The sequence below is a fragment of the Labrus mixtus genome, chromosome 11 (assembly GCF_963584025.1).
Source record: "Labrus mixtus chromosome 11, fLabMix1.1, whole genome shotgun sequence".
Taxonomy (NCBI): Eukaryota; Metazoa; Chordata; class Actinopteri; order Labriformes; family Labridae; genus Labrus; species Labrus mixtus.
In genome coordinates this window covers 13,388,630-13,414,918 of record NC_083622.1, presented here as the reverse complement: position 1 = coordinate 13,414,918, position 26,289 = coordinate 13,388,630, and the positions used below count along the sequence as shown (strand labels likewise).

Genomic DNA, 26,289 nt, shown 5'->3' with positions numbered 1-26,289 from the left:
AACTAAGACTAAATGATGGTCAATTCTGATTGGTCAGATTTGGCCTTTCATTGACTAATCGACGAATTCCTATTTTTTGTTATTCCCTCACTGATCTATATTCTCATGTTTTGAAACTATTTGTCTTCTAGACATGGAACAACAATTTATTTTGTGTATACAACTAGATCCATCCTTTTTCTCACTCATTAAAGGGGTCATATTATGCTTTTTTGTGACGTCTTGTCAGTGTGACATCACTGATCTAAGCCCATTGGCTCGTTGTGGCAAGCCCATTAACTTCTGTAGCACGGCCACAATTTGCCGTAGCCTGCGGTAGCACAGTAGTGCTAAGGTGCGAATGTTTTTGCTCTCCTCGGAGCCAAAGTGGCTGCATTCCCAATATGGTAAAAGGGGCGTGACATTTCCGAGAACCGTGCTGAGCGACTGACCAATTACGGCAGAGCCGACAGGCCGACCAATCAGATCAGACTTGGCACACGTGGGGACTCTGAACGTGGGCACTTCAGAGTTCCTCAGAGAGAGAGTCAGAAGCGAGCCGGTGCATGGAACGGCAGTTCATGAAAACAGACACTTTTTTCGAACTTTAGCTATTGTGAACATACTTTAGTAGGTACATAGATTAAATATACAAACCCCAAAAAGGGCATAATATGACCTCTTTAAGTCTGCCTTTTGGCGACCTTATTACGATATTACACAAGCCTTTTATAATACACAAGGTCCACACACTGACAAAGTAGCCACAATCTATGCATCTCTTACACCACTGACAATGAAACGATTTTTCTGTCTTCAATTTACCAATTGAAGATTTACTGAGCTCTCCCCATTCCAACAAAAATGGTCCAGCTGCATCGACAAGGCTCCCACGATCCAAATCCAGTGAAAGATTTAATCCAAACACCTTACATCCATGAAGATCCACCGGTTGCTTCAAATTTGCCACAGCTGTCCAGATTTCCCACTATTGTATTTTCTGTAATAATTCATTTTGAATGAATTTCTTCAACCTCAATACATAAAAATGGCGGCCATACTCTGACCTTTCCATTGACATCTCATTTGGCCAATTAGGATCTTCCACTTACTGTTGCCAGCCTAAAATAGCCAATGAGAGCCTGGCTTGAAAGTAGGCACATGCCCCTGTTCTGATGGATCTATACCTGGCCAATTGCCTACAACTGTGCCGATGACTGACTCTTCTTGTAGCCAATAAAATTACATATGTTGCTTCAATCTATAATTTAAGAAGTTATTTTCAGAGGTGGAATAATAAGTTGATTTGATCTTTGGGCATTTATACCAAGATAGGCTATGAGTAATGGTTAATTTGGAGAAAAGAGACAATTCTATGCCAAATTGAACATGTGACATCCCCGTTTAGCTGGAATGGATGGATCACAGTGTTCTAGTGTGAGATTGGCAGTCAAATGAGATGATGTTTCTCATGGTTATTGCTTGGACATTGTCCTTTTTCTAATGGGAAAAACATGCTGAAGAACAATTTCAAACTGTTGTGAAACCACCCCATTCACTTACTCACTGAGGGTTACATGAAAAAACTAAGAAGACTTTTACCATCTAAAATCTGTACAATATGTTTAGCTCCAGCAGGCAGCCTGTTAGCTCAGTTTAGCATAACGACTGAAATAAAAGTATGACAACTTGCCTGTCTCTCTCCAAAAATAACACAATTTTCAGCACCATAAAAGCTAAATATGTGTAGAAGCTGAAAGGTAAAATGTGTTAAATGTGTCTGGATATATCTCTTAGCAGAGCACACTACCTTTTGGAGCCTCGTTGTAATCCTGAGGATGTTAGCCAATCGGCAGATCCTTCAGTTAGCCGGGGCACCAGGCCAAGAAACTGTTTGACAAACTCACCACCTAAAACGGCAACTTCCTGTTTTTACACCTAAAGTTTGTACTGATTAAACACACATGATATAACATGTTAATTAGTGAGCTTTATTGGTGTTTGTAGGCAGATTTTCGTCACCTTTGGACGGTGCTAGGTTGGCTGTTTCCCTCAGTAAACTAGTCTTTATGCTTACCTAAGCTTATGGGCGGCTGCCTTTAGCTTTTATTCATGGATGACATACAGCAGATGTTTAGATTCTCAGCTGTTTTTGCACGAGCATCATAATAATCTATTGATCCTTGGGACCTTTTATGGGTGATGGGAACCACACCCATTCAAAAAAAAAACTTTAATGTGAAAAAGAAATGGAAGAGACCACAGGTAAAGCAAAATATGATTACGGGATAAACATGCAATATATGCCAATCTAACAATTTTGAAACACAGATAACAGATTCATAGATATTGTAAAACATGAGATTATATTACCAGAGGGATCAAATAAGTAATCAAGGATGTCACCAAATGGGCACGACCTGAGACTCACCATCTCCTCTCCAATCCTAGAATTCCCAGAGAGCCAGAGACAGATTATGAGAGCAACACAAGGAGAGGTCGTATCCAGATCAATTGCTGAATGAGACACAAACAGCCAAATACAACCTTAAACTGTCAGAGTATTAAAGTTTGTGTATTTCTCCCTCTTAACAGCCTTTCCTTAAATCTGTTCTCTATCTTTTTGTCATCTCTACATCCGTTCTTCTCATCAGGTCCTGGTACACCCAGATGTGTTTTCACACATAGTCAGGAACTTGGATCCACCCTTTTTCAGTCTGCCAGCCCTCAATTTATTGCCTCCTTAAAGCATCTTTAATAGGACACGTGCTTTGAGCTTAGGCACGCTCTGACAGCGATCAATCAGCGCGTTCCCTGATTCCCCTGCCAGCCCACCCCGAGCTTCATGGGTTGAACCACCAGAAGTTCGTCAATCCTCCTCTCCATTCTCTCCTCCTCTTCATCCTCCGCTCAACCCCTCCAACCCAACCTCCTCTTTCAGTGATGGCTACTCGTGCCTTGGGCTTGTTTGGAATTGTAACTGCAACATCACCCTCCAGTACACAGACTTGCGTCCGCTGCAGCCTGGAGTGAGAGATCCCGAGAGACAGAGGAGGAGGGGTGAGAGAAAGGGAGACACAGACAGAGGAAGAGAGCAGTGCCACAAAGCAGAGAGAGAGAGAGGAAGGATCATAATCACAGTCACAGTTGCAAAGGGATCCACCTGTCCCACAGAGGAAGGGGCCCCCCCAACCTGATCCATCTGGTCGCAGGGGGGGACCCTGCGTGGCCGGCAAGGCAGCAGGGACTATGCAGCTGGGACTGGTGGCGCTGGCAATGGTCTTCCTCAGCTCCATGGGTCAAGGCGATTCTCTCAAGCTCTCCAAGGCGAGAAGGCAGAGACGGGGTGAGTTCTCTCTCCCTTTCACAGCTTGTTTTTAATCTCTTTTTTTTTTCTCCCTTCCCTCCTTTTCCTTTCTGTGCTCTGAGTCACGGTGGTGGATGTCTTATAAACATTTAACAAGCAAAGTAAAGATAACACATTGTTTATTTTCTCATCACTCCTATTTGTTTTTCCTAGACGGGTTATGTTAGGTTCAGTGTTTCCCCTGCATGGCTCTTCTTTCTTCCTCCTTTTCAGATCATGCCTCTCTCAGTTTATGTAAAACTCTTATGGGTATTAGGGTTGTTTATAGAAGGGGGTTTTGATGGATTCACCCTCAAAGCCATCACTCTTTTCTTGCGTCTGGCTCTGTGGGCACATAATGGACTGAGTACCTGACAGTTCTAAGCTCTCAATTGGACCGTGCTGCCGCTGTTGTTGTAAGCATTTTTCTGACCTCACGCAACCACAAAGATGGTGCTCAGGCCGAGCCGCGGTGTATCTCTGGCCCTCGGAGCCTCTGCGCCGGTGTTACTGTCAGCTTTGGAATAATTCTCTCTTTACACACGAGGAGCTTTCAGTCACTGCCAGCCTCAAACCCAACCTCTGTGAAGCAGAATTCATATAATACCATGACTGGCCACAGAAACAGATGTGCTGTTATTAAACTCACACAAACTGCAACAGAAGAACTGTTTCTGACTGTTGGAGAAATAGTCTATTTGAACAGCATATACATTTTGATCTAAATGCTAGTGCAGATTCCAATGTTGCACTGTAATGTGGAGAGAAGGATTTAGGTCACCCGACATAAACATGAGCGGCATCTACAGCGTCATCAGATGTCATCCGATTTAGCGTTTTTCCTTCCAGGTTTGAAAACCTAATTTATGATTTTTTGTTTCTCCTCCCGTGGAAGAGAAATATTCAAACTGCACAAGCTCTCTCTTTTTCACTCCAACACGTGTCATGAACAGTTTATAATACCATTTGAAGATTCATATACTCCCCTCTGCTGCGGTTACTCCCCAGGGCCCATTATTACTTCTTTTTTTTTATTGGTGATTGTGCGCAATAAGACCTGTCAGTAATTGCTGCATTTAGGGTTACCGTGACTCACAGATGGTGTAATCTGTTCATGAGAGAAGCCTGTTAACGCTTTTACTGTGTGACTTATCTCTGGGAGGCAAGACGGCAGATGGATTGCCGTGTGTGAGGATTGTATATTTAGCGCTGATACAGTACAGGACCATAAATCAACTTAGATGACTGAGGTTTGGTCTGAGCGTGGCTCCTAGGAAAAGGATGTGCACTTCGACACACTTTTACTTGAAATGATTTAGATTACTGCTTGCATGCCTTTTCTCTTGTGTAGAAGAGGGAATTATAGCCATACCATAGTTTAATCTGATTTAAAAAAAAATGAAAATATTTGTTCATTTCTAATTTTTGCCTTTTTTTTAAACTATCTATATTTTTATAAAACTGATGAATTTATATCCTCACTCTATGGCTCTGCTTCCTTTTTGTTATTATTTCATTTTGTATACTTTATTATTCCCCGGGGGTCAAATTAAGGTTTACACTGTGTTATTGAGAGACATGCTACTCACACACATACTGTAGGCCTGAAATATACGCATGCACAGGACCTGTGGATATGCATCAATGGAGAGATACATATCAGAGTGAGGGGGCTGCACACGGGGGCTGCCTCAAGCAGTTGGAGGTCCAGTGTCTTTTTGTCACAGGAAGTAAACTGGCACATCTCCAGCAACCAGTCTGATTTAAATATTTTTGTCCTTACCGGGACTTAGAGCCACAATCTTTCGGTTCCCAACCCAAGTCCCTACAGACTGAGCTACTGCCGCCCCCAGTAGGGGAGCACTTTGCATCTTCAAAGGGCTGTTTAAACAAAGGCAGTTATTTGTATAGTGGTACGAGTATGCAATTACAAGAGAGCGACCTTTAAATGCGTCTGCGAGGGATTTTCAGACTTATCAAAGGAGATTCTTCTGGTTTGGTGCCGTTTCCTTTACAACTTTTGACACAGGTAGTAATGGACTTTTTGCAAAGTCTATCAATATCACAGCTTTCAAATGCCCTGATCATTTTCTGACTGAGGCCATGGGTGGTTTTTTTGCTGACTGATTTTGACCAGCTCATAGTTGGCTGTCCTTTCAAATTACCCAGGTTTCTCCCAATAAAAATCTGTTAAGGATCTCCAGCAAGCAGTTTGAGGTAAACAGTGAGTAACTGCTCAAACAAAGATGTTTGGCCTGGCCCTCTGTTAGATGACGCTGTAAGCATTAACCCCTGCTTCTAGGAGTGATAAAGTGCTGGCAGGTTTATGGCTGGATCTGAAAGTTCCCTGTTGTTGTTGTTTTGAAAAATAACTTCCACATTTAAATCCAAACCTAGCTGGAAACTTTTTTTTATATGCGCTGTTTCCTTGATCTCCACCTAACTCCTCCTTTCTTTCTTTTGATATTCCCACAGTTAGCACTGAAGGGCCTCCATCTTGCCCAAAAGGCTGTGAACGGTGCTCGGAGTACAATGGCTGCATTAAATGTAAGCCCAAGCTCTTCATCTTCCTCGAGCGCAATGACATCCGTCAGATCGGCGTGTGCCTCGCCTCCTGCCCCGTGGGATACTTTGGCATGAGGAACCCAGAAGGCAACAACAGATGCACGCGTGAGTTTTCGAGACTCTTTTGACTAAGTGACATTGCAAAGTGCCACTGTGCACCAACTGCATGCATCATTGGGAACATTAGATTTGTAGATACACATCTGGAATAGTGCAAATACAAGAAGGCTCGAGTGAGGTCGTTGGCAGCGGCTCGCTCTGTACAAATCCACACAGCTGATGTTAAATCAAGCCAGCATTGTAACTGATCTGTTTATCTTTGGCTTCTCATCTCCTGTTTATGTACAAAATTGTGGTTTTCGACAAAGCAGAGGGATATCCTGCTAGTTTCATTGTGTTGTGCAAGACCTAAAATATGAGTGCAGCAAAATAGGGAGCCTACCACGATCAGTATTCTCCTCTTGTGACACTTTTATTCTCCTGTTATCTTTCGTTTGTAATCATCCTATGCTACTACTTTCATGTTTGTAAGTGAATGAGATAAACCTCTAACTACAGAATAACCACTATAGAGATGCAAGCAGTAGATGATAAAAGTGACAGTAAATTAAAGTGACTACTTGTTGAAATCGCTCTGCTGTTGCCACTTATCACTTTGGAAAAAAGACACAAAAATATGCAACAACTCCAGGAAAGTATTTGCTAAACTGAAGGAAAGTCATTATGTCTAATTGGACTGATCTTTATTATGTTTAGAAGTAGGCTTGGCTCTTTGAAATGTTGTTAAAGTGTTGCCACAGTCACTGGATGTTACTCAGTAGGTTCCTGTATTTTTTTTTTTTTCTTGACGAGAGCAAACCTCTCTGTCTGATGTCTGTTTTCCCTTACGTGTAGGCAAAAAAAAAAAAAAGGATTGGAACAAAATTCCAGAAAAACATTTCTAATGCGTTGTTGTTTGTCTGTTTTTGAGACGATGTCTGTGTTTTTTATTCAGTCCTTATGTGTGGGGTTCAAGCCAGGCCACAACCCATGTTTGTTATGTTTTTACTTTTACACATTTTATCTTATCCTATCTAACTGATCAAACACAGTCGCTCTCTCAAGTAACTACGCTGAAGGTGTATATGAATGGGAGCAGGCCGGAGCTAATGATTATTCTTAGCACAGCCAAAACATTTTTGTATTAATAATCAATATTTTTTACTCAAGTTTATTGAAACTTATAGCTGTAGGATATGTGCTTGGTATCAATATCCACCAGCACGTTATGGCTTTCTGTAACAGACAGAAAAATGCAGAATATGACCCCACAGTCCTAACTCAAATAATATCTGTCAGATATGTTAAATAATGTTTTCTCTCCAAAGCAGAGGAAACTCATAAATCTGGTTATGGTCGATGTGGTATTTCAAAGGTTTGAACTTCCAGATTTAGAGTTCAAAATCAGGAGCTACAACATTTTGGAGCTTTCTTATTTTGATCCCTGTGATTTAATGACCTTATACTGAGAGGCAAACAGTGCAATCTGTATCCCATTATATACTTACTCAAATGATTTAATTGAGACATTTATTTTCTTCTCGTGCTGATGTTTTCTGTTTTATGTCTTTGGGTTTTTTTCAGGGCTTTTTTTTAATCCAAATATTTGGTCAACTGTTGAATTATTTCAGTCCTTGTTTGCTCTTAAAAGTACTGAACCCTTAAAGGCTCAGGTAAGACAAAAACAAAAAGCCATTTGCAAATCTTTTTTTGAAGATATATTTTTGGGCTTTTGCCTTTATTTAGATAGGACAGTGGATAGAGTAGGAATGACATGCAGGAAAGGAGTTGAGAGTGGGACTTGAACCTGGGCCGTCAACATGAAGTGCTATAGCCTCTGTGAATTGGGCTCGACCTCGCTATAGGTAGTCTGTGCCCAGTGGGCACGGTTTCCTAGAATTCGCGCAGTGGTATGTAAATTGTGTCCACAGATTGCAAATCACATCCCTCGAATTATAAACCACGAGCACGGGATTTAAGCCGATGAAATAGATTTGCACACAGCTTTTCATTTTTTGCTTCCCTGGGCCTTTTGGGGCTTTGTGTGAAAGTTCTAAATTCATAAGTACTTATTAATGGAGACCTAAAGTGGCTATTATCTTATCTAGTTTTTATCTGACCATGAGAGCCTCATTAAGATCAAACGCATCTTTTACTAGTGTGTCCTGGCCATGACAGGCATAACTATTATTCAATAATCTAACTTTATAAATATCAGCCCAGAATGTCTTCTTTGTAACATTTATCTTGCATTATAGGTCAGTAACTGTCATTTGCTTCAAAATAGTAATTGTGAGCAGGAGGCAAGAACTTTATGACCCCAGTGAGGATTCAGTGTTAGATCATTTCTGAGCTTGATGTTGGACAAGTTGCAGAGTATTTGTTGTTAAGTAAGCTTGGTTTACACTTAGCTTTAAACATGAAACAATCTGTTGAGAAATATCAACAGGCATTTCCAGATTCTCATCCTTCTCCTTCTCCTCTGTTTATCCTGAGAACAGTGCATTTCAAGATGAGACCAAAGCTTTCTGGAGCAGTTTAACATGTCTGGTTTATAGCCTCCTGTGTTTGCAATTATCCAAATTGGTTTGTTTGACTGGACAGTTTTAATGAGTCTGAGGTGCAGAGAAAGCCATACACTGCTTGCTGCTCTCATTCACACCCACTTTCCAAAGAAACAAGGCCTGCGGTGCATGTGTTTTTAAGAGACCCTCTCTTAACAGACCCCATGCTGTTTAATCACTAATAAATCTCCTGGAGAAATACAATTCAAGTTCTTCTTGTCTAATCCTCGTAGAATAACTTTTTCTTTACATGCAAACATGCAATGATTGTTCCATCAAAAGAACAGAGATGTCTGTTTCATGTCTAAACATCATCATAAAGCAAACCCATGTGGCAGCTGATGTGATCCTTTCATTTGACCTTATCTTTTTGTCTCCCCTGTGTCTTTCAGAATGTAAAATAGAGAATTGTGAAGCCTGTTTCAATCGCAATTTTTGCACAAAATGTAAGGAGGGCTTGTATTCACACAGTGGGCGATGTTATGTCAGCTGCCCTCCAGACCAGCGCACCGCCAATGATACCATGGAGTGTGTCGGTGAGTGACCTTCACGTTCCACATTCACATCACTGTTTACTGATTTCAGACTTTGTGCTTCTCTTAAAAGCCCTTTCATTGAACCACAAAGTATCACTTCAGGGGCGTCTTTTGTTGACAATAACTGTTGAATTAATCCGTCCTTTTTTTCCTTTCTCTTTTCCTTCATTTCATTGTCTTTTATGTTGTTGAAAGTATTTCTTTCATACGTTAGAAGCAGCAGCATTAACAGCATTAACAAGGGGACTTCTCGGCTAACTGTGGCAAAGACTTGACGTGTTGAAAATCACATTTCTGTATCAGCTGTTATAGATTTAACATGAGAACGAGCCCTTTTACGCAGTCAGGTTCATATAAACCTTCTCAAATTACCTCTAACTAGTCAAAAGGAAACAGAAAAAAGGTTAAATTGCTTTCATGTTTTGCAAATCACTTAACCTCATTATACTGAGCTTTTAAAAGCAGACAGAAAGGCTGCAAAAAAGCTGTTTACCGTTCGCTCATTACCTCAGCTTATGTCACTTTTCTTTTTTTTTTTTTACCTAGGTCAGCGTCCTGCAGAGTGTGAACTAGGCGAGTGGGGCCAGTGGGGATCTTGTACGAAGAAGAACAAAACATGTGGATTTAAAAAAGGCTCCCAGTCTCGGGTTCGCTTGCCCGTCCTGCATGTCCACAGCCCGGACACCTCGCCGGCTTTTGTGCCCTCGCAGACCTGCGCGCCTCAGACAGAAAGGAGGAAGTGCATCGTGGCCAAGACGCCCTGTGTGAGAGGTAAACACAGATACGTTACGGAGGAAATGACTCAAAATTTAAAAAAAGTTCAGCGCTCGGTTTGTAGACAAACAGGCATTAAAGTCCATGTGCTTCATGAAATCCCTCCACCAGTTAGCATGATGACTGATGGAAGCATTACTCAACATCCAAAGGCCTTGTATTCCCGCCAGTGCGTCTTTGACCCACAGCGTGTTGATTGGGTTTGGTTTGGCGGAGCTCTCAGAAGGATACAGAATCTCTTGACTTCTCAGCATGTAAACAATAAACTGCGACTATGAGCCAAGCAGATGAAGGGCGGGCATTACGCACCGCAAAGCTGGACAAGGATCAGAGCCGGAGAGAGCTATTTGTTCTGAGGACCGCTCAAGCGTGAGGTTTACACGGCCATGACATGTTTGCTTGGGCTCTTATCGTCTCCACGGCAGCTTGCTCTCCAGCAGGTTTAACAGTCTTTCTCGCCAGTCAGTGGCCATTATCAACTCTCATAACAGCTCATTAGTCGATCTTGGCCTCTTTTACAGCTAAGGCTAATAAATGACGGATTTGGCCAATTGGTCCAGAGTGTACTGGAGTGCAACAAAACAGCAACCATCCTGCTTATTTGCTTTTAAACATTCAGTCCGTAGCAGTGAAGGTATCAAATATTTACCAGCGGTGGCAATGGGATAATAAATCTTCCAAAAGGTGGAGATAAGATGTGATAGAAGCTGCATTTTTCCTATTGAAATGAAAAAGATTTATTGATGAATGAAAGTCCTTAGCAATCTTTGTATCTACATGTCACCTTACACTAATCTGTTTGGCTTAATGTGCGAATTTTAACCCAAATTGTTCCACGTGTTCTTATTTACAAGAGCTAAGTGTGCTGTAAACGAGCAGCGTTTTAAGCCTTTATTAGACAGTGGCACGCTTTGGGGATTTCTGCACAGCAGCAACCTTGCGTAACAATATTCTTTGCACAGTTTTGGGCGACTGTACAGATGTTGCAACGTGATATGCCCAGATATTTTTTTTCAAGCAAACACGGAAGAGGCTTACTTATTCAAGCAGCGTCCTCTACTCTGGAACATTTCCTTTCGGGGGGGGGGGATGAGTCTAAAGAACTGAACATGATCTGACATTGTCCCATATAGATCTGCGGTCATGTCTGGAGGAAAAGAGGCCGAAGTGGGTTGTCATTGGTCGGTGAGGTCGGTGGTCGGTCCTTGGTCTGACTGGATGTTACAGCATAATTTGAGAAATGAGAAGCGAATTTATTCTCTCTGACGTCGGCATCGTGGAAAGAATTTCAACTTGAGTAATTAACAGTGAAATATTATGAACTATCTTATAAACACTGCTGTGTAGATTGCCAAACTTCTCCTCGTGGAGGAAGTGTATTTCATATCAAGAAAGTCATAAAGCTGTGTTGTCTGTTGCCATTAAGGAGATTTTTAAGTTCAACCATCCCTGTTTTCAGATGCTAAACATTTAAGCGTGAACATAAAGCTCATACTTCTGCCAAAATGCAAAGGGCTGAACTTTCCTCGCTGATGTCATCCATGGGTGATGGTACCATGACTCCGGTGAACCGGTTCATGCGGGTGAATTAGCTCTGTGCAAAAGAGCGCAGCTGTAGATTCATCTGTGGGAGTTGGCTGGCAGGCGGACTATATAAAACACAGGGGGCAGACCTTGTATAACATCAGTGATTTAGTGGTCTGCAGATCTCACGCTTTGTGTTGATTTGGCTGCAAATTTTCTCCCCCTTCCCCCCCCCCCCTTTTTTTTTTCCTGAAGCTCCACAAAAGGGTCTCATGCGAAAACAGAATTTTCTGGATGTGTTATTGCATTTGTCAGGCAAAAGTGTTTAGCTTGGATGGAGAGGCCGTACAATCAGAGCTGTCATAAAACTGATGGAGTCCCCCTCTCTTGGCTCCACTTGTGATTTGTTAGAGGTGTAATTAAGCCCTTACACAGTTAGCACATCAGCACAGATGCCGTTAAGTGTTTGTTAGGACCCTTCACTTCCCATACTCTCTCTCATTGTGTCTCATTGATATAAATGAACTATTACTGCTCAGTATTAAGTCCCCGTGCAAGTAGTGCCCATAAAAGCTCATAAATATGTTCCATGATTGTAGCGAACACATAAAAGATGAACACGCTGGCCATATAATCATCCTGTTAATTGAGCCAGCTCACAAAATGATGTCAGAAGTAATGTTCTCTTGATTGTGACACTAATAGCTCTGCAAGAAAAGACGGCTTTTTCATGTTTGTGAACTACTGTGTGGGACTGCGCCTTCTGATTGTCATCAGAGCACATTGTGGCTCTGCATGGGCCTGCGGTGAATAAATGTTTTTTTGTTAGGTCTGTCCACATTCAACTATATCGAATCCATTTCATCACCGTATAATGATTTTCACTGGCTGCGTGGAGACATGTTTTCAATGAAATTCGAGAAGCGTCCTACCTTTGGACTTGTTGTTTTTTTTTGCTTTGCATTTAAACCAAAGAATCATAACTGTTAGTACAGCGAGTTAAAAAAATGCTGGTAGAGAAATAAACACAGACCTACAGTTATTATTGCATTGCAGTAGACAAACACGGTGGCGCCATAAGCCCCGCTGTTGTCAACTGTGCAGTGAACACTGTCCAGCGCTTGGCATGTGTTCACTCAGTTTCCAGGATGTGCGGAGACTCTCGACGCACTAGCTCATAACAAACATCCTCCAGCGTAACTACACTCCTTCAAATATACAAAACCCAATACTTTGAGTGCTGCCTAAACAATAGCCATCTGACACTAGTAAAGATGTCCATTTCCACTTTGTGACAGCTCTCCACATCCTCACGGGCCATTATTGGACCCTTGACAATGTTTAACTCATTAAGCTAGAAGTGGTCTGAAGTGATTCATATGACAGATAATTGTGTCACTTGACTTTACTGAGTGCTCTTAAAACTCATGCATGTGTTAAATTTTGATATCCACAGTACCAAGTTTTTATCCCCTACAGAACTGGTTTTTATTAGGATTTTTAACACATTTTGCTTGATGTTTCTATTTAGACAGCCATTATAGGCTACTCTTAACAGCATGACTGCTAATGTTAGCACACAAGGGAAGAGGAAATGAGACACTCGAATGTTTGTGTTCAGCAAGAAATTATTAGAAATGAGTCACTGTTTCAAATGATATTTACAAAATTTCCACAGTCGATTTTTGCACGTCCAAACAGGCTATAGGAACAGCATGTCTTTGAGCTAAATGCTAATATCAGAATGCTAACACCATCATTGTGTTCTAGCTAACAGATGTTGCAAAAGTACAGACATTATTCTCTTAGGTAAAAGTACTTTTATGTTATACTCTGGTATAGTCCCGGACGCAGATAGCCTAGCGGTTATGTAGCGCTCTATGTTCGAAGGCCTTAGTCTGCCAAGCTGAAGGACCGGGTCTTTCCCACATGCAATTCTCCACTCTCCCTGGTTTCCTACTTCATACACTGCAGTGTTTCCCCTACCATTATATTCCCCTACCCTTAACCCTTGAGCCCTTAACATAAAGTCAGTAAAGCTGATGAGTTTAATTTTGTTCATACATCAAAGATTTTTAAAAAGTACACTTATATAGCCTGACCTTGTAGTAGCACTGGATAAAAGGCTATACAGGATCATCAAAATTACAAAAATTGACCCTTAGTGGAACATTAAGATTGGTGTTGAATTACCAGGCAGGATATACATCACGTTAACAACCTCTGGGGAGAATGAATATCTGAGCAAAATACTATGGACAATTGATCAGATGTTAAGATGTTTAGTTGGAGACCACCTAACCAACCAAATGAATATCATGGCTAAAAAAAAACAGATATTCAAATGTCCAAATATCTTTTGTTCTATAACTGAAGGTGTGGTTATAATTGTTGAATATTTGCAGCACAGGTCACTGTACATATGTCTTTCCTTTCTCCAGGATCTATGAATAATTCTGGACTGAATGTGTACAGTTTATAGTTGATTTTGCCCGTATTAAGAACCGGAAACAGACATCTTTTATCATCCTCTCTCATCCCTCAGGAATCCAGATTTTTAACTTTGTTTAGCCAAGAGAAAACATTTATACACACATCATCCGATTATGACAGATATCTTGCGTGACTTTATTTGAGGAACAGAACAAACTATTAATCATGAATTTTTTTATGCTTTGTCATTTCAGAGCGGAAGAATAAGGGAGACCGGCAAGATGACCCAAACAGAAGAGAGCGGGAGAATTTGCGCGGGCGAGGAGGAGGAGGGGGGGGAGGAGGAGGAGGAGGGGGAGGAGGGGCAGGAGGAGGAGGAGGAGGAGGGGGGAAGAGGAGAAGAGGCCAGAGCCGAACCACCGCCACTCCTCCCAGCAACACAACAAGCTTCTTCTCCTAAACTCCACGGCCTGCTGGATGGAGCCGAGAGGACAGAAACGATGATACAGGTCATAGTGGTGAAGGAAAAGGATAAATGCTGCTATGCATTGCAGAAGATGCAAAGAGAACTGGAGGAGGATTGCTGCAAAGGAAAGGCTTCTCTGAGCTTTTTGAAAAGCTGAACATATCGTGGAGATACTGGTGTTACAGTCAGTAAGACTTGAGGGATCATTGGACCGTAAACCTCTGTTGAAGACTGCGTTTGGACATGGTTTACGGCACTAAAAGACTTCTATCACATCTCTTAAGTGAAAACAAATACAAGAGTTCCAAATGCAGCACAAAGACAAAAAGGCCGATTACAAATGAAGACGGCAGACCTTATTTTAATCCCGATTTGTCTTCATTTGTTTTGTGAGGTGGATTTTTTTTCAACAGCCGCTTTACGTGACATAAAGACAATGACAAGCAAAGGCTGTTGTACCTTTATTTCCTATTGTGAGTTATAAAAAAAAAAAGAAAAAAATTAAGAAAGGCACTGGAAACCATTTGTGGTTGTTGAGGACAGAAGGTCTTCTGTGTATTATTTTGAGAAGGGAGTCTTATGACAAAATAAGCCGAAGAGGAGACGCAGAGGAGGATTACTGGGAGCTCCTTCTCTGGTGTCTTTACACAAACTCTTGCCATTTGATAGCTTATTGTTTGTTTCAAATTCGATGTTAGTGTTTGTAACTCTGCACAGAAAAGGAAGAGTAAAAAACATGATTATTTGCATGTGTACGAGGCTGCATGTGCGTGCCTCTGTGCATGCAAACGTGTGTGTGTGTGTGTGTGTGTGTGCGTGCGTGTGTGTGTGCGTATGTGTTTGTCCCTACCTAAGTGTTTGTACTTTGTATGCATTTCTGCACGGAATCCTGTTGTGTGTCGACAGAACTTAGATGTTTGTACATGTGTGTTTACATTTGCACATGTGTGTTAAAATTGCTCTCATAGAATGAAGGAATAGGATCTGAAACCAGAGGAAGGAAATGTAAATCCACAGCGATATATCAAATATGCAGTAACTACAAGCCACTGATTATTATACAAGCCATCCAGTCATCTGCTGCTCAGTAAGCGTGTCTGTTCGCAACAGGGTCTGAAGATTTTGCACAACTTTAATGTTTCCTACTGCTCGAGTTTCAGAACAGTCACAGCATCTTACATGTTTATTCTATCAAAGCTGGCTTTCATGACATTGATGCAGAGAAATGTGCTTGTTTTTTTTCAAGAACTTTTCTTTCGTGGGTCTGTTTGCTTCACACAAGGTATTCGCTTCAGAAGGAGTCACACGTTACATTAATCATGCATACTATGGATTGTGATACTGAATATGTCCAGCTGTGCTTATCCTCATCAAAAGAAAGAAATATTAGTATCATCATGTATAGCTTATCCTGTGAAGGCCGAAATAAAGTTCAGATGAAGCTGATGAAACTTCGGTCATACACTGACTTTTATACTTGTTTCTTTATTTCAGATGGAATGACTTCTGTGTGCAATAGATCCATTATTTTTATTTTTCTAATCTGCTTCAACCGTTTTTATAGTCCATACCATAGACAGAATATACAAATGGACAGCGTGCCTCAGCCTCCTCCCATTGAACAGGATGAAGCCAGAATATCCCCATGACCAGCACTGACATATTGCAAAATTTGGAACCAGAGTCTGCGCAGTAGGGATTGTCTTGATGAGCCCTGGTTTTGAGGCCATGTCGCAAAAAAACAGACTTGCAGATATTAAACATAAGGATAAAATGGCAAAAATCCTGTAGATGTAGATACACTCCTCAGCGGAACAGATTCTTGTGTCGGTTTGAAGCTTAATGACTTTTGTGTTGGTTACGTTTTTTCTCCCTGTTTTTGCTGTCTTCTGCTAATCAGATGCACAAAGGAGCAACATTTGTCAACAGAGCTGTCAGTCACAGAATGATACCACTTTATGGCATGAAATCACTAATTAAAAATAAACTTCTCTGAAAAAAATGACTTGAACAGAAAATGGCGTGAGAATAACACAGGAGGTGGGGTTCATGGCCTATACTGAAGCCAGTCAGCAGGGGGAGCTCTAAATCCTTTGGCTTCACTCCCAGGTGGCCGTTGCTCCGTCCATCTTAATATTCAGTCTATAAGTATTCAAGTTTTATTGGTTCTTATAATGACTACAATTTTGCAGATATTTTTTCTGTCCTGTAACCTGGAGTTATTTTTAATTTAATTATTTAAATATGTTTGGCTTCAACTTCTATTTTGTATTCCTCTCACTAACTTAATAGATGAGTCTTTGAAATGTCTGCAACAGTACAAGAAACACAAGAAATGACGCGATCATAAAGGGTTTAAACAAACCACCAGGATTAATAAAACCAGTAAGGACAACAAAACAAACAAAACAAAGACAAGCTGTTGTTTTGTTGTTAAGTCCTTCACATGGTGTTCAGACAATCCCAGACAGCGTGAGGACAAATGAGCAGGGATAAAGCATCAACAAACAACTCAATTAAAAATACATAAAAATGAAATAAACGGCAGTAACAAAAGAACCCAAAAATATTGTTACCAACAAATACAATGATTTAGATCATTTAGATTAAGTTGTTTGGAACTTGTCTGAGAAGATCTCATTGTACTAATGTTGCAATATTCTCAGCACTAACTGAACCAACAACTCAACTTCATTACACAGAATATTGATCTGCCAATGCTAAATGAAAAGGGAAAGCATTCTTGACTAATTGGTCTTATTTTCATTAGTTCCAGATTTTTTTTTCAAAGCAGGCCTAATGTGATTATTTCTTGTGCAAAGTTTGTACAACTTAATGTCCTAATTCTTGTTTTCTGACCTGACATCTGGGTGTTTCGGTGCAATCAATCTCCAGCCCTGAGCCCTCAGTAGTCATGTTCTGTCCTATATCTCAAACTGAAGGAGGCCATCTTGGGTGGTGGAAGAGCTCCGATGGTGTGATGGTCCCGATCAGCGGCCAAATGCTGGCGCCCAGGAGGGGGTCGTAAAAGCAGAGACAGAAATAAAAATTAATGGTGTGTCATAGCCAGAAGGGAGGGGGTATACCATGCCTTGGACCTACAACAAAACAGCCGTTTCTCATTACCAAAAGGGAGGGCAGGGGGAATGGTAGAGTATGCACCGTAAATTACACATTCATCGCTCTTCCTGACCATAAATTCTTACCCTGGCTCCATTGGACGGGGCTCTCCCTCACCTCCCACTCTCCCTTTTTACTCTCCCTCATGTTCCCCACTCCCATGTTTTCCAAGAGAAATGAATGGTAAATCTTTGGAGTATATGGGTGACCTTTGATTTGCCAAGATCCATAACACTGAATGATTTCATTACTTTAGTTTGGCCTTGAAGCCGGACCCCAGGGAGAGTGTAACGACAACAGAGAACACCCAGTACACGTCGGCCTGACTTACACGCACAATCCCTGATCCAAATGTAAACAAAGCGATACCACCACAGCACCAAAACTTCCAATCAGGGGGTGAAGTCACTTTTGCACTGACTGACATGTTTTTGAAATCCAAAATTATTTATGGAGGTATTAATGGTTTTAATGCAGTTTAGGGTCTTTGAGAAACAAAAAAATTAACTCAAAGGATACATTTTATTTATTTAGATGAAGTGCCCAACCATTGCATTAGGTAATACTGATAGGCAATTGTTTATAATGATGTTGAGAAACAAACAAATAAATTATAATAGGCCTATTAAATAAATAAAAAAAAGTACACTTTGGTAAGGTAATTTGTCCAAGAGAAACAAGTTTTTCAATCATGACATTGTGTTGTAAATAATTACACATTTGTGGAGCACAAAAGCTTAATGCAGATTTTCCAAGTTCAGGGTGAACCTGCAGGACTTGAGATATTTAGCAGAGGGATTTGGTTGGGTCCAGTGGTCCAGTTCAGCAGAGATGTTAGATGATGAATGTCGTCTAGTGAGGGATTTATAGATAAAAAAAGATTCAATCAACCATCTATCCAACTTTGTGATACAGAAGACAATGACGAGTGTAACAAGGATCTCCACATTATGTATCTAAGAGCAATTTATTCAAACCTTGGCATTATTTAACCAGGAAAAATCTCCTTTTCAAGAGTTTCCTGGCCAAGACAATGAGCAGTCGTATTCATAAACGTACAAGATGCATTACTATTACAATACTATTTATACACCAAAAAGACAGGAAATCAAACCAGCAAAAATGGGTCAAGGTCGCCCACTGCCATTTATTTATCAGGCAGAGCATCTCTACAGCGTGATGTGTATGACCTCCAACATCCTCTTAAAAGCATCCAATGAGAGCATCTCATTTAGTTTCAGTTCTTTTTGTAATTCGTTCTAAGTAAAGGGCGCAGAAAACTTAAACACCTTTTTCCCTAGTTAAGGAAAAGAAGAAATTCCAGTCCATATATGATTAATTCAAAAAGACAACACTGAACATTATTTAGGTTAACTCTCCGCCCCGCCGTTCATGAATGAAGGATCTATGTACGTTTGTTTGAACCAGCGTTACTTTAAAACAGTAAATGCTTAAGAAAAAGAGGTGTAATATATATATAACATTTAAGATGAAAAATCTTTGCCTTGCACAGGATAATCCAGTCACCTCAGATGACCTGTGTTGGGTCACAGTTGGATATGCACGAATCTTAAAAATCCCCCACAGTTTTTAAATGTAAGTCTTATTTTCTGAAGATTTGACCATGTAAACATGTCTGACTCACATCGCCTGTGAGAGCACCCTGTCAGGTTGCAACAAAATTCCCTCTCTCATCTTTTCCAGTTCCATTTTAACGCACAGCATCACCGACATAACTCTTGCAGAAATCTTCCTAAGATGTTCTGTCATCAGCCCGGCGAATAAGAGGTCTGGGCTACATTAGGTCACTGGAGTCTCCAACTGAGTCACCAGTGACCGCCAGCAGCATCTCACTGGTCTCCTCCCCTCCCAGTTCTGTTGTTTCCAGCTCTTTAAACATCAGCCTTCAGAGATGTCCTGTCAGCATTCCCACTGATCCATGATAAATCCCATTTCTAAACTCCACAACCACCCTCTCTCGTGGCGCAAGATCTGAGAGGTCGAATCTGGAAATCTACAAAGAGAAAATGTCCTCTTCGATTCAAAAATACTCCAACAAATTGTACATCAGCGCTGACAGACCGGCATGTTTCTATCAGCCGCAGATACCTATTAAAGAAGAACTGCTAAATCAAAATAACAAAACTATTTCATGTCTTTGGGAAGCCAACCGTCTTTGTGAAGTTGCATCTGATGATAGTTAAAAGACATAAGTCACTAATGATACAAATCATATCTGAGGCATCAGGGTGGTGTAGTGAGTACACATTTGGCAAACCTGGCTTCATTGTTAAAGCCAGATGTTTAAAGAGTCCCTGAAAGATTCACTGAATTCCTGCAGTATCATCTGAAGTGTCTGCACTTTATATTTTCTTTCTCAAAAAGCAAGATTAAGACCCAGGCTATGCATGTGATAAACAGCTCTTTTAAGGATGTATAGCTTCTATTTATAAAGTTTGTTTTAACCCAAATGTGTATTAAGCTGAGTGCAGGGTCATTGAGTCCAGATACAGAGCAGAAATGTTTTTAAAAATCGAAATAATACTATAATTGATATGTACTGCCCTCTTTTGGAATTAGACAGAACTACATGGGAAGAAAACCAGAATTTCTTAAACACTGTGGAGTAAAGGATGTGTGCTGATCTGTGTGTACGCATGTTTAAAGGAATAGCCAAAGGATAAAGAGGTGATATGTAACTATAATAGACTGGAAATATTAAGGTAATTATCTTTGCTGTGAATTTCACATGATTTAGTTTAAATAATGGGGGGTTGGCAGGTCAATTAGGGGACTACCGGTGCATTGAATTAAGCAGATCTGCAAAGAACCTATCAAACTATACATCAAAATAGAAAGAGTAGGGGGTGCGCGTGCCCCAAGTGAAGATACCTGTGTCCTTGGGAGGTCTCCTCAGTTTCATCCGACCTGTGGCCCCTTTCCCGCATGTCATGTAATGCCAAACCAGGCCTGTCTTTTCAACATTTAGTATATCTTTTACTTGTATCCCTTTGGGTTTCTGTAGTACACAAGCTGTACTGACTTGAACTATATGCGGTAACAGATTAAATCAGCAGTGTGTCACAGTAATAGTTGATGGGGAGAATCAGCAGTTTTGTGGTACATTTTCTGTACAAAAGGTAAATATTTGGTGAATTGTTCTTTACGTAAATAGTATCATCTTGCAGATTATGATATCTTAAATTTGTGTTGGTGGACAATTGCAATGAAACAACAAACAACATGACCTCAAGAGGGAGCCAAAGACAAACTATACACTTCATCCACTTCCTGCAAATCAGACTTCAAGCATTGAACCATTCTAGTATGAAACTGAGGCTTAAGGTTTTCTGGACTACCCTTGAGATCGTTATAAGGCATGCATAATAAAGCAATCCAAACGAGTAGAACAAGGCTTGTTAAAAGAGTTTGGGCTGAACGTTTTTGGACGAGGACAGAGAGCTGTAAAGAAGAAAGGAGAAAATAGAAAACACAATAAAGATAATGAATTCAATCATATCATTTTTTGCTGGTTCAGTCAATAATTCTAAACATATTTTTCATGGTTACAAAAGGAGAATTTTCCCCTTCCCCAGTGTACCAAACAAAACCAGTCCCAATCCCAAATCTGTATTTACGCCCACATGTTTTTCCATCTGATACAGTGGGCTTCTGCTGCTGTCCTTGTTGAACTTCTGATAATAGACATGTGACTGTAATGTCTGTCCTGACTGTCATTGTATGCATGCCTTCAGAGGTTCTCTATGTATGTTTTATGGTTATATGAGCTTGTGAGAAAAATACTGTCTGTGAGGCAGGTGTTTGCAACCCCTTAAGTAGCTGAAAGTAATGTGAAATGATTATTGCAGTGATGATAGAAATCCCATTGCCTTGATCACACTTAAATATATTTAAAGCATTAATTAACTGGTGTCTTGAAATCATAAACATGATCTTAAAAATACCCAAATTAAACCCAGCCCAGTTGTTCAAAAGGTTTAATCCGGATAAAAATTATCCAAATTTGGTAATCCAATTTTATTCTACCAAGGATGATGTAATAGAGCTCGATTTTATCCTGGTTGTTCAAAGAAAATGGGAATGGATCAAGGGAACGTCACACTTCATAATTTGTCCACAGAGGGCGCCAAAGTTCACAAAACAAAGAGATAATCAGCTGCTTTTAATTAGATATTTAATGTGTGTTATTGACGCTATTTAGTGAAATACTGTAACGGACAAAATACTGTATTCTTTTTTACAACCCTAATGTCTATTTTTACATCCACTTTTGCTGAGCTATTTTTGGGCCTTTTGCTTTATTGCATAGGACAGCTGAAGAGAGAGGAAATGTTGGGAGGAGAGGGTGGGGGATGGCATGCGGCAAGGGGCCAAGGTTGGAGTTGAACCCACAGCAGCTGCAATGAGTACTTCAGCCTCTGTACATGTGGCACACAACATAACCAGTAGGCTATCCGGTGCCCCGACATTATCCATGAAAAAAAACCCATTCTAGAGCAAATACATTCAAAAATGTTAATTATCAACTACTTCCCTGTAAAAATAATCTATTTAATAGTTTTCTTATGTATTTCCCAGTTTCCAGTCTGAATCAAACCCTCTGCTGGGATCAGCATTTTTTTTTAATCATTCCATCAAAATCCGACTTTCATAGATAACTTTCTTTTTTACAGCTTTACCACAAAAAGGGAATTAGGGTCAGGCTTCTTGACAGCTCACCTGCTTGTCTTCAGTGCTAAATCTTCAGAGCTAAATCTTCTCGACGTTTTGAATTACAGTCAATCATGGTCAATCCACTCCTCAAACTTCCTTCATACTAAACATCTCATCTCCTAACAACTGTTCCAGTGGAGCTGCTCAGCTGCCAGGAGGACTGGAGTACGCTCTGCTGCTGAAGGAAAGACATGCAAGTGTAGGAAAATAACATTGACAGTTATCAAAGAAGCATGCATGATCGGCTAACACTTTTTTAATCACCCTTAGTCACTCTTTGTGTTTTATAATCTCAGGATGGTCACACACTTCCTCTTGTAAAAAGGTTTCTACTGGCAAATATTTGGTCCAATTAAAGCAGAAAATTGATCAACAGGTTTCCAATCTGCCATTACATTTTTGTCTCATTTGATCAATCTGATGTCGTCCTTACCGTTGACACATAAATACAGCAGAAATCAATTATATCCTCTGTGAATGTTATTCTGAGTCATGACTGTCTACAATGAGTGTGAAGTGTGAGTCCCGCCAGCTGTATTGTTGTCGGAGCTTTGTTAACATCATGTTTACATGGACGGGACGGCCCTGCGTATAAAGCTGTTTTAGTCAAGGATTAGAGAAAAGAAGAATAATATTGCTTACTGACTGCTCCAGGGCTCGACATTATAACTGGCCCGTTAGCCCAGATGAATGATTGCTAGAGTCCGGGCCAGCTGATTGTACGTTCAGCTGGCTCGCTCGGGCCAGTTCAAATACTGCCTGAAAAAAAAATAGACAGTAACACGTTCTCAATTTCACAGCACTTTCCTATCATACCGGTGTTTTGTCAGTATTTTTTTTTTTTTAAAACATTGTGCTAATAACAAATAAAAAAACAGGTTTGATATAACGGTTTTAAAACCATCAAATCCCGACAAAAGCCGGGCTTAAATCAGCATTCAAAGGAAACAAATCACCGGAAGAGTCACGAGTGACAGCAGGTTTTAAAAGTTTCAGCCACAGTGGCAGAGAGCTGGAGGAGCTGGAACACACTGCAGCTAAATTTCCCCTTAAAGTTAAAGACTAGATCATGGTAAAGATAAAAGTTATTCACAAAGCATCTTAGCCCTTAAGAGAGCTCCTAAAGTAAAGATCTAAGGATGAAGAGTTTCTCACAGAGAAGAAAGAAGGAGAGAAAGGTGATCATAACAATTCCAGCTCTATCACAGCCTCATATTAATATCAGATTAAGTAGACTCTTACAGTTACCAGCATGGTGAATAAACATGAGCACATAAATATAAGAAAAATACAAAATATTTTTATAACTAGAGCTCAATTAATTAAATAAAAGTTGTAATTTACTTTTGCATCAGAATGGTTCAAGAGTAAATTGGTGTCTGTTATTCTTCAAATCAAAAGTAACGTTTCAGGGCCAGCGGTTACAATGGTCGGGCCAGTGATCTTTGAAAACCAGTGGCCCGGAGGGCAAATTTAGCTTAACGTCAACCCCTGCTGCTCACTGTCATTCCGTGTCAATTTATATGCAATATGAAGCTTTGAGTTAACCAAAGTGTGCTAACATTAGCCTGCTAACACAACAATGAAGTGCCACAGGCAATTAATGGTGCTTAATAATGATGCGATCTAAAAAGGGAATGGAGGTGTGCCGCTGGAGGTGAGAGGAGGCTTCAGAATAGCGGCGGTGTTGCCAAACAGTAGTTTGTTTTGGTTTCATGCCGGGGCTCAAGGGGGATATCTACTGGATCAAAAAATTGCACATTCTTACTTTAAAATATTTTTTTATTTCCAAAACCACATCAAACACTTAAACATGTAAAAAATAAAAGAGGGAGATGATAGCAACAGATCAAACAACACATTTAGCACCTGTAGGATGTGTGAAATGAAGTGTTAGTGTGAAATCCAAGTACAGTGCACACCTAAAGAACATTTTGTGCACATTTATAGAAGTGATTGGATTCTTGAAAAAACACATTTTTGTAGGAGTGGTGGTGTTTTTTAAATTAGAAAAGGTGAGGTATTAATTGTCCGTAAAAAGTAAACTGCACACCGACCAGGATGCCAACCAGAATTAAAGTTGCCATCCGTCATACTCCAGAATACAGGGGATTAAAATAGAGGCTGAGCAGTGGACACATCTGACCCTGACCTCTGGAAAAACAAGCCCTTGTTTTCCTGCTGCGAGCGCTTATTACAAGACAGTAGACAAGCTTCCCACAAACAAGCACAACTCCTTGACCTAAGCTGGGAATGAATGGAGAGGATGAGAGCTTGGGCCAAGCCACAGAGGCAGACTCTGAAAAACCTCGCCAGCAAGCACCAGCCTCCCGAATGTCAGCTTGGGACACATATGTATGTTGTTGTTGCTTCACAGCACAGATAGACCTTTAGGACACAGTGAGCTGCTACAGTTGCTCTGCAGTGGAGTGTTACTTTATGTTGTTGGACAGAACTTCATCCAAATAAATCCAACCAATATGCGTGTAGTAGAAGAAGAGCCTCCCTTCTGTTCTAAATAACCAATAACAGTTTTGGAAATTTCTCTGTGTCTAGGCCGGCTCAAAGCCAGTGACAAATGACGAGAGGAGACTCGCAAAAATACAGCGGCCAGGCTCCTGGCGAGCAGCCGTCTCGCCGCTATATTTATATTTTTTCGGCATTATTAGCTTTCTCCATAGAGCCTGTTAGCATAGCTTCCAAGCAATATGGCGGACGTTAAGTTTCGATTCTAGGAGTGAGTTCCCACCCACTGATCTGTGATTGGTCTGTAGCTTCAGTGGTCAAAAATATGAGGAACTAGCGTTGTATTTTCACCCTGCTAACCGCAACAGCTTCCAGTGACGTCACTGGAAGCTCCTTTTCAGACTTAGAAGTACAAAGATTTCCCATCTCAGGGGAAAATGAGGATAGGATGCACGGCCATTCAATAATACTACCAGGTTTCTAATGATACAAAGCGTAATGCAAATGGTTGAAGTATCCCTTTAAGTTGATACTGACTCAGCATTAGTCCATGGTCTCAACGTTTCCAGTAGTAAACATGCAGTTAAGTAGTCACTGAGGTATGTTAAATTACCATTGACAGAATAATCTCTCAGACATTTGGGGTTAAACCCACATCTGCTGAGGTTACAGTATACAGTCATGACTGCGGTGGATGAGAGAATTTTGTCAAGGAGACCACAGATTGTATAAAACATGGATGTATAGTCTCAATGATGTCACCCATTGGTTACTCAAGAGGAGTTTTGAAGTCCAATGATGGCTGTCAACATAGTGAAAATGCTGTCTCAACCTAACTTTGTCTCAACCTAGAAGACAAATAGGAGCAGCTGAGACAGTCTTCGAACCTTAACATCAAAAAGCTTCATCATGCCTACTCTGAAGTCAGAGTAAAAAAAAAAAAAAAATCATCCTACATGTGCCAGTAAAGACGTGAGCTATTTAGACCATAATCATTTTTGTACCAGACTGTAAACATGTTTATTTCTGCTATCAAAATGAGCCTTGTAACATCATTGTGTATGTGATTTTTGGGGCTTTTGAAGCCAGCCCCTAATGGACATTGGATGAACTGCAGTTTTTTGTAGTTCTGCATTGGCTTACTTTTGTTTGCCACTTGGTAGACATCTAAATGTTAAAAGGAGTAATGATACCGTTCAGCATAGATCAGGAGGAAAACATGGAAAATATGGCCAGAGTTTAATTTTGTATCTTTTGGTTGCATCATTGATCAGTTAGTTTGAACATTTTTTCTCAGAAAACTCAAATCCTGTCTCTGCAAAAGTACATAGATAATTTGATGTGTTTCTGGTCAATTTAAATAAACTTGTGGTTTAACACTTTAACTAGTGCTGTCCTCAGGTTACCTCTGTTAATCAACATATGAAAGCATAGCTCTCTTCTTATAATCACAACCTGACTTTCTCTGTTTAACCACAATCACACATTGTCTTGTCAAAAAGGCACATTTTCTCAAAAAAGAATAATACAAGGGCATATTAGTTTGTGATTTAATGTGATTTATTTGACAGAACAGAGAACAACACTGATGGATACAAGTTTAAGGCCCAACATCAAGAAACTAATTTCTTTTAAAGTTTTTTTGATTTTGATATCCTTTGATATTCCTGAGGGAAATTCGGGTTTACACTCCTGTTATTTATAGGGACATGCTTCTCACACACATAGGCCCGAATCACACGC

At 40.4% G+C, this 26,289-nt stretch overlaps 1 protein-coding gene across 1 annotated transcript; it reads left to right on the top strand.

The window, feature by feature from the left end:
* The first annotated feature begins 2,628 nt into the window (after positions 1-2,628).
* rspo1 (R-spondin 1) lies at positions 2,629-15,694 on the top strand. The gene is made up of 5 exons (XM_061050140.1): positions 2,629-3,325; positions 5,801-5,995; positions 8,886-9,029; positions 9,576-9,800; positions 14,015-15,694. Exons 1-5 carry the CDS (start codon positions 3,229-3,231, stop codon positions 14,218-14,220), a joined length of 867 nt encoding a protein of 288 aa, XP_060906123.1. The 5' UTR covers positions 2,629-3,228; the 3' UTR covers positions 14,221-15,694.
* Positions 15,695-26,289: the final 10,595 nt, after the last annotated feature.

Bases quoted from the DNA above. Each gene is read 5' to 3' on its own strand.
- rspo1 (XM_061050140.1), top strand. From the start codon at position 3,229: ATGCAGCTGGGACTGGTGGCGCTGGCAATGGTCTTCCTCAGCTCCATG. The intron at 5,996-8,885 runs GTGAGTTTTCGA...TGTGTCTTTCAG, and splicing joins AGGCAACAACAGATGCACGC to AATGTAAAATAGAGAATTGT. The intron at 9,801-14,014 runs GTAAACACAGAT...TTGTCATTTCAG, and splicing joins CAAGACGCCCTGTGTGAGAG to AGCGGAAGAATAAGGGAGAC.